Source organism: Rattus rattus, chromosome 1, assembly GCF_011064425.1.
Source record: "Rattus rattus isolate New Zealand chromosome 1, Rrattus_CSIRO_v1, whole genome shotgun sequence".
In the NCBI taxonomy this organism is placed as follows: Eukaryota; Metazoa; Chordata; class Mammalia; order Rodentia; family Muridae; genus Rattus; species Rattus rattus.
In genome coordinates this window covers 12,686,498-12,701,688 of record NC_046154.1, presented here as the reverse complement: position 1 = coordinate 12,701,688, position 15,191 = coordinate 12,686,498, and the positions used below count along the sequence as shown (strand labels likewise).

Genomic DNA, 15,191 nt, shown 5'->3' with positions numbered 1-15,191 from the left:
GAAACAGCCCCAGCTGTCCTGGAACTCGATCTGTAGGCCAGGCTGGCCCTAACTCGGAGATTCACCTGCCTCTGCCTCCCAAGTGCTGGCATTAATCACCCACCAGGCACGTTTTTAATATTCTGGGCTTGTTTTTACATTTATCTGTTTGTGGTGTGTTTGTATGTGTGTGTAAAACCTCATACCATGACAAAGAGTGTGGAGGTCAGAGGACAACTTTCGCAAGTCGGTTCCAGGGACCAAGCACACATCGTGACGCTCGGTAGTAGATTCCTTTACCTGCGCTGAGCCTCTGAGCCTCTGGGCCGCAGCTCTTGCTTACACTGTGCTGCACTCAGCCTAAACAAACCACAGCTACCGCCCTCTAGTGGTCATGCTGCTCCTCACTCTGCTCACACTGGGCTCAGTGTGGATGCCAACCAGGTCTGGGTTAGGTGCTGATTGCATGGGATTGTGTTCGACGCAGCAGATGGACGCAGTGACCCCACCAATGATGCTGTCACTCAGCCTCCTGGCCTGTCTCGTGTGCAGACAGTGCTTTCAGGACTCTCACCTGAGCCTGCGGCTCCCCATAAGTCTTCAAGTATCTGTCCCGGTGAGTAAGAGTGGGAGTGCTGGCACCTCAGGAGGCAGTGGTCAGAACACAGAGGCTAGAGGAAGCCGCCCAGGCCCTGCCTCATGGTTCAGGATCAGAGGCAGTGAAATTAGTCACTTAGAATCAGAGGATAGATGTCTGTCTACATGCTGCACCAACCAGCACTTCCTCTGCCACCCCATTTGGCTGAAACCATGTTCTGCCTGCAACTGAGTCTAGGGCGAAATCACACCCAGACGGCAGGGTAGGTCCCAGCTCGAAGCACAAACATGGCTGGAACCTAGTGCAGGCCCAGAGGCCCTGCATTTTAATGTCAGGGCTCCTCTGCAGACAGACCTACTGCATCCGGGCCTGGGGTTCTCAGGCACTGTCATGAGGCACTGAGAGGTACAGGGACTTGGCTCCTGTGCAGATCAGGCTGAGCAGGACCACAAGCTCACAGAGCTTCCAGAAGGGTCACCCTGAGAGGCAGTGATCATTGGCCCATAAGGCCTGGATGGCCCTGAACACTCTGCACAGCTCGGCGGGCGTGTGTTATAGTGATGGGGTAGGAGGGGAAGAAACCAACCACAGTTCTAGCCCAGGGGTTAACAGGTGTCTTGAATGGAGGGGCAGCATGGAGAATTAGGACTGGGCTCTTCTCAGCTGGGACCTCCGAGGGCACATGACTCAGGCCACCTCTGTGGCAGGGAATGGAGGATACCCCATTGTAGGTCCAGTAAAGAAGGTAACAAGCATCCTGCTGGGCCCCAGGACGGCCAGGGACAGCTTCAGTACCCCCGGGGGGCAGCCTGGCCCTTGTTCTCCAGGCTTGCAAAGGGGTCTGCAGGTGAGTCTGACGAGTCAATTGTCTGGTAGGCACTATGTTCCTGAGAAGGTCCGAAGAAATCTAGAGGACAGGAAACAAGTGGATAGAGAAAATGAGACCGTGGGGCCTTCTGCTAAGCACAGACAGACCCACCATCTGCCATGGCTAGTGTTTGGCATCATGATACCAAGGACAGTGGGCAGTGGCAGAAGCCCAGACACCAGGCCTTTACCAAGCAGCATCCACTCAAGCCTAGCATCGGTATGGGTGGCTCTGCAGATGAGAGAAATGCGAGGGTCAGACAGACAGGCTCATTTGAGACCCTGTGGCGTGAAGCAGATGACACTGGGGTCCAACCTAAACAACAGCTCCTGTGGTCAATGGCTACTGTGTCACATCTGCCCCGGAAGCACACGCTCAGGTACCTGAGGAGGGGTGGTCAGTCCTGAGCCCACAGACTTTCCTCCTGCTGTCTGCCAGGCGCTAGGACCCATATAAATCACCATTTCTAGAAGCCACAGGGCCTGACACAGTTGCTGTACCCAGAAGGCTGGGGCTGAGAGTACAGGGCAGGACAGAAGGCACCTGTGTCTCTCACATTTCTCCCTCTGTATATTTGCCCTGAGACATGGACAAGTCCCAGGAGCAGTGGACCTTCCTTCTCCTGTCTGATCCCTTCACACCCGGGCAGGTCTAGGTTAGCACAGAGATAAACCAGAATGGGCAGCCGTAGGTCACTCTGGCACTGGCTCAGTACTCTCTCATGGGATCCCCAGGCCACCTGGAGACCACACCCAGCTCCCACAGGAGAACAGGGTCAGAGAGGGCAGGAAAATGGCTTGGCCCGCCACCAAAGAGGACAGCGTGGGCTGAGCCAGAGGCTAGAAGGCTGGTACACAGGGCTCCCTGGCCTGCCTGCTCAGAAAGGGGTACGCCCCACATGGCAGGAGCGCACACCTCCAGAGCCAGGGCTGGGTGGAAACAGACGGAAGGAGTTGTCCCCACAGCCATCTGCAGGCCCGCAGCAGAGGCTCCCTGATGCCACAGCGAGCTGAGCAACTCCACACCTCCACTTGTACTCTGGGCTGAGGGAGGGCCACCAAGTCTGCCTGACAACAGGAAGAAGTCACACCAGACTGGTGGCTGGGCCGGGGGCAGGCGGGTGGAGTGGGACTTACCGGGGCGGAGCGGAAGCTCACCCCCTCGCTCCCGGTGCATGTGGTAGACGAGGCAGCAGGAGAAGGGCTTCAGCAGCAAGCTGAAGATGGCCATGCCGGCACTGAAGCGGCCAGTGTCCCCAACAGCAACGCTTGAGTAGAAGATGCTAATGTAGATAATGTCCAGGAAGATGGTGGCAACCAAGCCACCAAGAAACTGCAAGGAACACCATCACAGGATCACGGACACTGACACCCCACCAGACCCCAAGTTTCCCTCACACACACCAGGCTGGTGACTGGCATCTTGTGACTGACACCTGCATGGTCTAGGAGCGTGGACACAGGAGTCTGGCTCTAACCTGTTGCCCCAGAATTCCCCACCCCCATCTCCTGCCATTGAGGTCATGAGGGGCCTATCTCCAGAATTTCTGAGAGGGACACTTCCTTGGAGCCCATAACATCTGGTCTCGCTGCAAGAAAACAAGGGAAACAAACCCCTTTGTAATTCTCCTAAGGAGACACTGGGGTTCTGTGACCTCCCCCCATGTCTGTCTTGGGGGGACAACAGCAGAGGTGGGTCGCTGTGTAGCTGGCCTAGCTAGGCTTGCCGTGTGCAGGGCTTTAGAACAGAAAAAGATGGGGTGTGAGGAAGAGGGAAGACTGCGGCAGATGAGGGGCCCACGGATGGAGCCACCTCCCCACCCCCAACTCACCATGCCAATGGCATCAACAGAGTCCCGCTGTGCCACAGCCCACACACCCAGGGCCAGGATAGTGAAGTTTCCCCACGCATAGGAGCCTGAGAACGCCAAGCAGCCCCTGCATAGAGAGACAGTATCAGTCACCGCTTTGAGCTGCCCACCCCTCCCAGTTCCTTCCCCTGCTCCAGGGTCTTAGCCACAGGTCTTCTGTGTCACTCCTGCCCCCTGCAGGCAGTTCTTGAAATAGCAAGCAGTGTGTGAATCTGACCATGTGACTCTTCCACTCCAACCTTTCCACCTTTGGAATGAGATACCTTTTTTGCTGTAGGCTATGGAGTTCCCACGAGAGCCCCACCCTTACTCCTGGCTGCTACACCCTTGAAGTTCCGTTTTCCTGAACACACAGCCATCTCTTGCCCTCTTAGAGCTCAAGCGTTGCCTGAGAGATCTGCTCCCATGCTGACTGACCAAGCCCCTCCCTGCTGTAGTTTTCAGACTACCTCCATCAACTGCCATCACCTACTAGTCTGCTTGTTGAGCCGGCTTGTCACAGTTAACACAGGGCCCTTCCTGGGACCTGGCTCTGCCCTGCACATTCTATACTGATAGCGTAGGTATTCTATACAGGAGCTCACAGCTGCTCTTGCAGGGAGGTGTTGTTGTGAGCCTCATTTTACAGACTCAAGTCACAGACCTAAGTGACTAACCAGGTCACAGGCTGCACAATAAAGGAGCACGAGGACACACCGCTCCTAGGTATGGTTGAGAAGAAGGTTTTATTGTAGATGTGCGGGAGAGACAGTCTGAGGCATCTGCAAGGGTCCAGACTGAGCACGGCCGGCAAACTGAATAGGGTCATGAGAGGTGTGGAGGAGATCATCAGAGGAAGAGAAAGAGAGGAAAGAGGAGAGGGGGCAAAGAGACAAAGAGAGGTCCAGGAGAGGAGCCAAGAGCAGAACCAAGAGCGCAGGTAGCCAAAACGGCTGAGTTGTAGAGGAATCAGAAGCTGCGGGAAGGGAAGCCCAGATGCTGAGCTGGAGAGGTTTAGGGTAGGGAGAGGTTTAGGCAGAGTGAGAAGTGCTAGGAAACACCACAGGTACTGAGAGATGCAGAGAGAGCTGGGAGGGGCCACAGGTACTGAGAGATGCAGGGAGAGGTGGGAGGGGCCACAGGTACTGCAGGGAGAGGTGGGAGGGGCCACAGGTACTGAGAGATGCAGAGAGAGCTGGGAGGGGCTACGGATACTGATGAGATTCGTCTGGGTTTCTTGGGGACCCGACCATCACCAGGGCTGGGACTGGATCACTGGAATTAGCAATTAGGCTAAGAGACCCGATGTTTTCCAGTCCTCCTACCTTCTGTCTCGGGAAAGCAAGTGTGAGCTCATCCTGGTTACCAAAGTGGAGCTTCGGGGAAAGTGACACCCCACCCCCGCAGTTTACATCGCTCACCGCTAGCTGTTGGCCTGGGCACTGCCCTTAAGCCTGCATGTGATCTCAGTGGTTTTCTGACTTGTTTTTAGCGGACACTACTGAAGTGTCCCGGAGCCTCACTTAGGGACTTGGTTGGTAAGCAAGGGACCAATCCTTATCCCACTTTGCAAACGGAAAGCAGACCCAGCCCCGCCCAAGCAGAAGGGACTGCTAAATGTGATGGGCTGGAACACTGCAGAATGAGACCTGATCAGGCTAACTGGACCGGCAGGGAAGTGTGGACAAAGACGCCAGGTGACACAACACACAGCCAGGACACACGTGGATGCCGCCAGACACTCAGAGTCACTTACCAGGTTGTCAACAGCCAGTGAACCAGGAGAATAACCTGTGGTACAAGGACAGGGGTTGGATAAGTCTGCGAGCGCAAAGTCACAGGTGGTACAGCGCGACTGGAACACACAGAAGGCCCCCGCCTGGCACCTACAGGGATCTCGCAAGTGTCTTAAACTCCGGCAACGGTAAAGAGTCTGTGGTAACGAAAGAGGAGCCTGGCTAGCAGCAGGCACCACTCTCCCTTCCTGTTTCTTCTAGGGAGCCCAGACTGTGAGCCCTGGATTCATTCTCTAAATGGGAAAATGGAAGGGGCCTCAAACAAGGGGAGAGCTCTTAGGATCTGGAGCCAGAGCTATGGGTCAACTGCAAGGCAGCCACAGTGGCTGGAGGGTGGGAGTGGGTAGCAAGGAGGTGGGTGGGGCTGGGACTCGGTTGGTAGAATGCTTGTCTGGCATGCTTGAAGCCCTGAGTTCAATCCCTGAGTTGAATAAACTTCAAGTCAGGCACATTTGTGCACACCTGTAATCTCAGCACTGGGGGTGATTGGGGTTTGGAGGCAGGAAGATCAGGAGTTCAAGACTTTCCTCAGGGCTGGAGAGATGACTCAGCGGTTAAGAGCGCTGACTGCTCTTCCAGAGGTCCTGAGTACAATTCCCAGAAACCACATGGTGGCTCACAACCATCTGTAATGGGATCAGGCACCCCCTTCTGGTGTGTCCGAAGACAGCTGCAGTGTACTCATATAAATTAATTTAATAAATCTTAGAAAGAAAGAAAAGAAACCACATCGCAGGCTGGGCATGATGGCATACACCTTTAATCCTAGCACTCAGGAGGAAGAGGCAGATGGGTCTCTCTGAATCTGAGGCCAGCCTGATCTATAAAGTGAGTTCCAGGACAACCAGGGCTGTTACACAGAGAAACCCAGTCTCAAACAACAACAAACAAACCAACCAACAAACAAAAACAAAACAACAGAAAGAAAAAGAAAAAGTAGACGAGGCCTCTCATACCTCAGTTTCCCTATCAGGGAATATAATCAGTCCTCGGATACGGTGATACGGTGATACGACTTCCAAGAAAGCAGCAGGGAAAAACAAGAGTCAAGCAGCCCACCCTTGGAAAAGCACAGCGGTAGGGAGGGCCAGTGGCCAGGGGCCTGCTAGCTCCTATTCAGGGAAGCAGGAGTCTGAGGCTTCTCTAAGAGAAACTGGGAAGGACCAGGCCACAGGTGGAAGGGAGCAGAGCCAGAGCCCGGAACTCCTTTCCCAAACAAGATCAACAGGCCAGGGCAGTGCTGGACAGGAAATGCAGGCCCCTCTCTGTGTGGTGGAGATCGTGTGGATCACTCAGGGAGCATCTATGGAAAGGGAACCTTGGCTTCAGGGGAAGCAGGGGCTTCAGTTCTTGTCACCCTTGGTCCCCTATGATGGTCCACTTCATTCTCTGCAGTAATTCTGTCAAAGCCCTATTCCACGGAACCTTCTACCTACACTGCCTCCAGGGCAACCTGGAGCAGAACAGAGGCCCAGCACACCAGGTCCAGTCAGAAAGCAAACAACAGCTCAGATGCACACTGATCAACCGCCCTGTTCTGGGTTTTCTGGCTGGCTGGCTTTGTTACAGGGGTTTGCAAAGGTAAACCCGTTTCCTGGCCTGAGGGCTGTTTTCTTGTCTCTCCCCCACCCCCACCCCCCACCCCCGTGTCTCAGTCTTTTGAGACACAGTTTCTCTGTGCAGCCCCGACTGTCCTAGAACTCCCTCTGTTAGACCAGGCTGGCTTCAAACTCACAGAGATCCCTGTCTCTCTTCACACACTGCCACTTCCCGACATCTGGTCTGGGTTTTTAAGCCCCTCATCACCCTTGAAGACACAGCTTGTTTTCCACCTCTTGTTACAGTGAGCAAACTGATACACGGAGAAGTCAAGAAACCTCAATGTCACTCACACAGATAACTCTGTGGTCTTAAAACCTCACCCGAAGCCAGCACTCTGTCCAGCCGGGATCTTTAAGGTCAAAGGCAGGGCAGAGGGAAGTGAAATTTAACTTGGAAAAGGGTGGGTCAGCAGAAGTCTAAGGGCCCTGAGTATTAATTAACCCTTTGTTCGGGGCTATGGACTGTGGCTCAGTGGTAGAAAACTTGCCTGGCATGTGGTACCCTACCAGGAGAAAACAAAGCAAGTCTTTGTTTACCAGTCCCAAAGGAGGAGGGGTTGGGGATGTCCCTGACCTCAACTTAATACATCCCACTGTGTCCTGTGAAAACATTTGGTGACCTATTAGACAAGATAGGATGCCCCCAGGACAGCTAAGTTTAAGGGCTACTCAGGTAGCCCAGGAGAGAGGCAGGTCCTGCCCTGGTCATCTGACAGACTTTGGAGGCAAACCATGGAATGGATCCTAGCTCCCCACACGAACCTGGGCAAGTCTGACATACACTGCCACCTGCTCTTCAGCACAGCAGGGACTCCTGGGCTCTGGAGGACAGCGTGGAGGACATATGTCAAACACTCTACACAGCAGGCCTCATTGCTGCCTCCTCCCTGCCCCCACTGCTCCTCCCAGGACTTCACAAGGCTCCTCCAACCTGAGCTGCTTCGAGCTTCTGCTTAAGAGAAGCATGGGTAGGTGAGGTGCAGTCAGGGACCCACTTCTTTCACAGAGCCCAGGCCAAGCGCTGAGCAGAGCGGGGCGTCCTTTTTAAAAGGCAGAGGGTGGACTGAGGCGGGCAGCCATGGTGTCCCAGCTGCCTTCCATGGGGTTACCAGATCTTGCAGGCCACACAACAGAGCTCTCGGGCTCATTCTGAATTTCAGCTTGTGAGTAATTCAGCGTGTCCCCAATACCGAGACATACAGTAAAATGCTGTCATCAGCGCAAAGCCCAAAAGTGACTGAAAGTCCTTCCTACCTGCTACTTCACAACCCACGGTGCTGATCTGCTTCTGACTGGCCCCTGCCAAGATCCACAGAGCTTGTCAATCAAGTCCTAGGGGCCTGGTCTTTGCATTGCCTGCTAGCTCACATTTGTGGTGGATACCCTGTGCCTATCAGGTTCTAAATGTTGATGTAGGCCGTCGAAAACCAAAAGTTAGCCCTAAGCAACTGATAACCACGAAATGCAAAGCACGAGAGCTGGGTCTTCGGAGGGTTCGAATCCCGATTGCACCTGCTATTACTTGGATGATCTAAGCTGAAGTTTGCACTCCGATGGAAGAGCATAGCTCCTCTGGCTAGGCGTGGTGCTGCGTGCTTTAATCCCAGCACTCTTGGGAGGCAAAATCGAGAGGATCTCTTGTCAATTCAAAGACAGCCTGATGTATATAGCGAGTTCCAGGCCAGCCAGAGCTAGATAGCAAGACCCCCGCTCTAAACAAAAACAACAGAGTGCAGCTTCAGTTTTCTCAGTGGAGGACTGAGATGAATAAAAGCAACACAGGCTGGGGATATGGCTTGGTTGGTAGTGCTTCCTTATCCAGCAAGAAGCCCTGGGTTTTATTACCAGTACCATGCAATCCTGGCACTGGAGAGGTGAAGGCAGGAGGACCAGAAGTTTGAAGCCATCCTCAGCCACATAGTAAGTTCGAGGCTAGCCAGTACCACACGAGACCCTAACTCAAATGAATAGGACATATCAGCCCATAAACACCAGCTCTTTTCCCACCTGCTTCTGTTTTAGTATTATTTGTTAGTGTGTGGTACTGGGCTGGAACCCCAGTCCTGGTGTGGGCTACTCAAATGTTCTACCATCGAGACTCATGCTGTCCTCGTAATTATTGGAGGGTAGGCTCAAGCAGAATAAGGCAGAGCCTGACCCCTAGGGCTGCCTCCCAGCCCTGCAGTAGCCCATAAATCTGTCCCTAGAAAACGGATCCACTCAAACCCATTCCTTTGCTCCAATCTCCCTCCAGCTGCTTAGCCAGCAGCTTAGGAATGGGAAACCGGCCAGAGCAAGTCACAACCCAGCCTGCGTGCAATCAATCACTCAGCTGCTCCACCTATATGCCACCTATATCTTCCGTCCCGTTTGTCTCAGACACCAAAGGGTGCTTAGTGGTTTAACACCTGGGAGAAGGTTTAGGGTTTCAAGAAGCTTGCGCCAAAAACCCAAGATGGCCGGTTTACTTCCAGGTTCACACCGCTCTTGCCAAAGCTAAGTGGCCAGCACCTCTGTTGCAAACGAGGAGGGCTGAGAGAGAAAAAGAACTTAGGAAAGAACTTAAGACATCGTAGGCAGCCCCGCTACCCGGAGCCCAGTACAGCCTCTGGGGTTTTTTGCTTTTAGGAAACCTCTGCAGTTCCTGCTTCTTAATTATGAAATAAGGACGCTGCATGCGGAAATTAGGGAGAAGCAATTGTTTGGGAACACCGAGTTTCTCCTAACTTGAGCCAGCACCCAGAGGGGTCCACCCGGACTGCACTGACCTCTCAGGAGGAGAGGTGTCCCTGTCCTGCTGTGGGGGGACACCAGGAGCGCTGGCCCGGACGGTCCGGGACCCGTGCCAGCCTGGGTCCATCCGGGAGGGGCGGCCCTGTCCGTCTCTGTCCCCAGGTGTCCCTCTCGGTGTCCGCCGCCTCCTCCCCGGGGCTCTGCGCCTTCCCCTCGGCTCCGACTCCGTTCCCCAGGTTCCTGGACCCCCGCCCGCCCCGGCCGCGCGGCCACCTTCAAGTTCACGGCAGGCAGCTCCATCCCGACCCGGCGGAGGGCACCTGAGCGACGGCCACGGGGACTCCTGGGCTCCGAACTCGGGAACAAACTTCCTGGCCCCGCCCGTCGCGTTGCGCCAGTTCCAACGGCGTGAGGCCAATCCGCGCGGCCACGTGACTGCAATCGGTTGCTAGGAGACGGCGTCTAGCAGCTCGCCCTTGCTGCAAGGCTCAGGCTCCTGCTACTGCCTAGGCCTCTACCAGCTGCTGTGCTTCAAGCAGAAGGACGGATTTCTACAGACTAGGGCTCAACCGGCTGCCTACTTGGGATCGGGGCTAGGTGGTGGGACCTCCCGCAGCCATAAGAGCCTGGGGCAAGCAGGCAGAAACTGCTCCTGTGATAACAGTTGGTGTCTGCCCAGAACACCCTCTCCCCTCTCTTCCTTCCCTTGCACAAGAATTAGTACAGTTCCTACCTCATCATCTTCGTGAGGGTCGGTGAATTAATTTATGTCCATAAAGGAAAAAAAGCGAGGGCTGGAGAGGTGACTCCGTGATTAAGAGCACTTGTTACTCTTTCAGAAGACCTGGGTTCAGTCCCCAGCACCCACCCGGTGTACATGTATATGTGATCCGACCACACTCTTTTGTCCTCCGCAGGCGCCAGACACATGGCCTCACGCACATACAGGGGGGTGGGACATTTATATACATAAGATAAATAAATACAAAAGAAATTGAAGATTAGTTCTTACTGTGTTAAAGTTTTGCTTCAAGCTTATTGGATTTCAAGAGAATTTCATAAAATTCATTTAAAAAAAGAAGGAAAGAAAGAAAGGTAAAAAGGAGGTACAGCAAAAAATAAAGTAAAATAAAATAAAGGAAGTACATCGAGCCAAGCCTGTAAATAGGAGTCTTTGGGAAGTCGAGATCAAAGCCTGCTTGGCTTATAAAATGAGACCATGTTTATTTCTTCTTTATCTGTTTAGGTGGATGCATGTCCCACTATGAGTGTGGAGGTGAGAGTGTGGCTGGTTCTCTCCTTCCATCCAGGGTCCTGAAGCCTGGGAAAGGAAAGGAAGACAGGACCCAAAGTCAAGGAAAAGGCTTTCCAGCTGACGACTGAACAGCCTACACCATGAGGGAAGCAGAGGCCGGACAACTGTGGAGCCCAGCAGTTCAAAGCCAGCCTGGGCAACCGAGTGAGACCTTGTCCAAAAAAGAGGGGGTCAGGGCCCAGTGTCATAGCATCTGTTTACCACAGCATAGACAAGGGACGATATCATCATAGCCTAAGTAAGGTTCCAAGCGATCAGAGCTGTGCCTTGTATAAGCGGCCCATGCATACAAGCTTTTCTTTTCTTTTTTTTAGATACATTTATTTTAATGAGTACACTGTAGCCATCTTCAGACACACCAGGAGAGGGCATCAGATCCCACTACAGGTGGTTGTGAGCCACCATGAGGCTTCTGGGATTTGAACTCAGTACCTCTGGAAGTTGCAGTCAGCACTCTTAACCATTGAGCCATCTCTCCAGCCCGCACACAAACTTTTGTACTGTCAATATACCAGGAGCCAGCCACTTGAAGTCCACTTGCTCAGCATAGCAAAAGCTGGAGAGCATTTGGTCTGGACAGTTAGCAGACAGTCTCCCTTGTGGGAGCTCTCAGGAGGAGGAAACTCCCCTGCTCTTGGGTGTGAGTCCTCTCAGGGCACAACTGCAATTGTTCTGGTCTCCAGAATACAAGGCACATGGGAACCCATGAAACCGCCTGGGTGGACACATGATGACATCCAGACCACAGATCCCCAGATAGGGTTTTCTTTCTAGGTAGAGGAAGAGAGTTTGGGGCGGGCAGAGGCCTAGTTTAATACCCCATCTAAAACGCAACCCTCAGCCCAGAAGGAAGGCCATGACAAGTGTGCCATTGTAATGGACCAACTATTCTGTTTTTGTTTCTAGGCAGAATAATTCTGCGTAGTCCAGGCTGGCATTGAACTTGAGAGGGCCCCTGCTATATCCTCCTCAGGGCTGGGATCAGAGGCACGTGCCTTTACATGGGTCTGATTATGGTTTGTTATAAAAGTTTATTTAACTGACATAAACGTTATACACATGGGCAAGGTGTTTCCACACATGGACGGCAACACGTCCTCAAATGTTTATATCTTAGTCATGTTTATTTAGTTATGTTGATATGTAAGTCTGCATGCCATGTCCCTACAGGGAAGTAAGAGGGGGACCAACTTGTTTTTGAGCCAAGGTCTCTCCTTCTATCTGCCATTCTGAGCACACCGGGCTAGAATCTGGGTGATCCTCTAGTCTCTATCTCCCACTCTCTGTAGGGGTGCTGGGATTACAGGTGCATACGACCACATCTGGCATCTGGCATGGGTCCTGGGGAACAAACCCATGTCAGCAGGCTTGTGTGGCAAATGCCTTTAACCACATAGCTCCATCTCCCAGGCCCTTTAGTCTGGGAATATTTATTTATATAACTCTGGTGTGTGTGTGTGTGTGTGTGTGTGTGTGTGTGTGTGTGGTGTGTGTACCTGAATGTGTTTATGTGCACATGTGTATGCAGGAGTCTGCATAGGTCAGAAGAGGCACTGATCCTCTGGAACTGGAGTTGCAGATGGCTAAGAGCTGCCCTGTGGATGCTGGAAACCAAACCCAGGTCCTCTACAACAGCAGCAAGTACTCTTAGTTGCTGAAGCATCTCTTCAGCCCTTGGTACCATATTTTAAGGGTTAGGGTGTAGCAGAGTGGAGTGGTAGTATATTTGTCTAGTATGTGTATGTGTGTAGCAGTGAATTTCAACAGCACACACACACACACACACACACACACACACACACAGAGAGAGAGAGAGAGAGAGAGAGAGAGAGAGAGAGAGAGAGAGAGAGAGAGAGAGGGAGGCTGTTGATTTTGCTCCTTTGATAGAATGCTTGCTTAGCATCATGAGGCCCTGGGTGGGATGTCTGGAACTGTATGTGTGGCATACATCTAGAGTCCCAGCACTCACTCCAGAGGTAGAAGCAGGAGGATTCAGGAGTTCAAGGCCAGCCTAGGCTAAATCAAACCCTGTTCCCTTCTGGTGGTTTGAATGAGAGTGGCCCCCCTAGGCTTATATGTTTGAATGCTTGGGGTCCCAGCTGGTGGAACAGTTTGGGGAGGATTAGAAGGCGTGGTCTGGTTGGAAGAGTTGACACTGAGACAGGCTTTGAGGTTTCAAAGCCCACACCATTCCCAGTTATCTGTCTCTCTGCTTCCAACTTGTGGGTCAAGATACGAGCTCTCAGCTACTGCCTGCCTACTGCCCTGCTTCTACTATAATAATCATGGACTTCTACTCTCCGGAACCATGAGCCCCATTAAACATTTTCCTTTATAAGTTACTGTGCTGGTTTGAATAAAATAGTCCCCCACAGGCCCATGGTACTATTAGGAGGTGCGGCTTTCCTGGAGTAGGTATGGTCTTGTTGGAGGAAGTGCGTCAGTCTCTCTCCTGCTGCCTTCAGACCGAGATGTAGAGCTCTCAGCACCGTGTTTCATGTTTCTCGCTATGACAACGATGGACTGAACCTCTGAACTGTAAGCCAGCCCCAATGAAATGCTTCCCTTATTAAGATCTGCTGTGGTCATGGTGCTTTTACAGCAATAGAAAAACAACTCAGACACCACCACCCCAAAACAAAACTCCCAACGCACTTGCAGGGGCCTGCCCCCCACTTGGAAGGAGGAAGGCTGCAGGGACGCATCTAAGTGGACAGGCCCTGCATGGCCTGCATAGTCTGTTGTCACAAGATCAGATCCTCACACTTCTATATGACTGTGTGCTTTCAAGGTACTTACGTATAAAGCAGACAGCTCCCTGGGGTCTTCGGGTCTTTGTTCTTGAAAGCTCCCATGTCATATAGACCTTGGATTTTCTGTCTATGTCATGCCTTTTCTATGTAATGAAGGCATGGTCACTCTGTAAAGAGAACACAACCCAGGCCAAGATGGAAGGACTGGAGCCAGGCCAGGACTGCAGACAGCCACTGCTGCTCTCGTGGGTACTCACTGTCTTCATTCCAGCAAGCTGAGGCCAGAGGTGGGAGAGGACACAGGAAGAACCAGCCGGCTGGGTAGGCTGGGCTGCAGTGAGGACACAGTGAATAAAGGAGAGAGAAGCTAACTGTTCTCTCAGGAGCCAGGGTTCCCGCTGTGACCTGTTCCCGGTTGTGGGAGGATAAAAGGCCCCCATACCCTGTAAGGTTTCAGAGCCGGACGTTTAGGGAATGTACTTTTGGAATTAGTTTATATTTGTCTTCCTTCCTCCCTCCCTCCCTCCCTCCCTCCTTCCCTCCCTCCCTCCCTCCTTTCCTCCCTTCCTTTCTTCCTTTCTGAGACAGAGTTCCAGGCTGACTAAAACTCAATATGATGACTTTAAGACTTGTTTGTAGGGTTTGGGATTTAGCTCAGTGGTAGAGCGCTTGCCTAGCAAGCGCAAGGCCCTGGGTTCGATCCTCAGCTCGGAAAAACAAAAACAAAACAAAACAAAAAAAAAAAAAAAAAAAAGACTGTTTGTATTACATTTATTTTGTATTACATCTATTTATTTGTTTATTTATTTATTTATGTGTGTGTAAACACTAAAGCACAGATGTGTCGGGGGGAGACAACTTGCAGAAGTCATTTCTCTTCTACCATGCAGGTTCCAGGGATTAAAAACTCCAGTCTCAGGTTGTCACGAGCACCTTTTCTTTCTTTCTTCTTCTTCTTCTTTTTTTTAAGATTTATTTATTTATTATATGTGAGTACACTGTCTCTGTCTTCAGACACACCAGAAGAGGGCATCGGATCCCATTACAGATGATTGTGAGCCACCATGTGGTTGCTGGGATTTGAACTCAGGACCTCTGGAAGAGCAGTCAGTGCTCTTAACCACTGAGCCATCTCTCCAGCCCACGAGCACCTTTTTGCAGCGAGCTGGCCTTGAACATTGATCCTCCTGAGTGATGCTAAGCCTCGGGAGTGTTCGTAGGATCACATTGCTCATTATGTAAGATGCCATGTCACACAGCTCCTAATACAGAGTAATGGCACTGTCTGTCTGTCCCTTAGCTGCCTGAGAGCATGGTGTCTGTTAGCCTCCCAGCATCCCTGGTGCACTGCAACGCCCAGTGAATTGAAGGAAGGGTGAATATCTACTGGGTGGTGAAGTAGCATCCAGATGCTCTCCTATTAGTAAGCCAGGGGGCTGGGTCACCTTGTGGTGGGAACCTGTCACACTGAGGACTTTTTCATAATTTCTCAAATTATTTTTTTGAGAGCCTCATAGTTTATTCAACAATTTTCATCCATTTTCATTTTTTAAAGGTTTAGTTTTGTATGTATGTATGTATGTATGTATGTATGTATGTATGTATGTGATGTACACGCTGTGTGCCCACAGAGGCTAGAAAAGGGCATTGGATCCCCTGGATCGGGAGTTACAGGTCACTGTGAACCATCTGATATGGA

General features: G+C 52.0%; 1 protein-coding gene across 1 annotated transcript; it reads right to left on the bottom strand.

Moving 5' to 3' along the window:
• Positions 1–1,171: 1,171 nt before the first annotated feature.
• On the bottom strand, positions 1,172–9,813 carry Agtrap (angiotensin II receptor associated protein). Its single transcript, XM_032894794.1, has 5 exons — positions 9,698–9,813; positions 5,051–5,085; positions 3,277–3,382; positions 2,582–2,777; positions 1,172–1,484 (listed from the first exon to the last, which is right to left on the bottom strand). The coding sequence occupies exons 1-5, from the start codon at positions 9,722–9,724 to the stop codon at positions 1,366–1,368; spliced, it is 483 nt and encodes a 160-aa protein (XP_032750685.1). The 5' UTR covers positions 9,725–9,813; the 3' UTR covers positions 1,172–1,365.
• Positions 9,814–15,191: the final 5,378 nt, after the last annotated feature.

Bases quoted from the DNA above. Each gene is read 5' to 3' on its own strand.
- Agtrap (XM_032894794.1), bottom strand. From the start codon at position 9,724: ATGGAGCTGCCTGCCGTGAACTTGAAG. The intron at 3,383-5,050 runs GTAAGTGACTCT...CTCTCTATGCAG, and splicing joins CACTGGCTGTTGACAACCTG to GGGCTGCTTGGCGTTCTCAG. The intron at 1,485-2,581 runs GTAAGTCCCACT...CCTGTCCTCTAG, and splicing joins TGAGCTTCCGCTCCGCCCCG to ATTTCTTCGGACCTTCTCAG.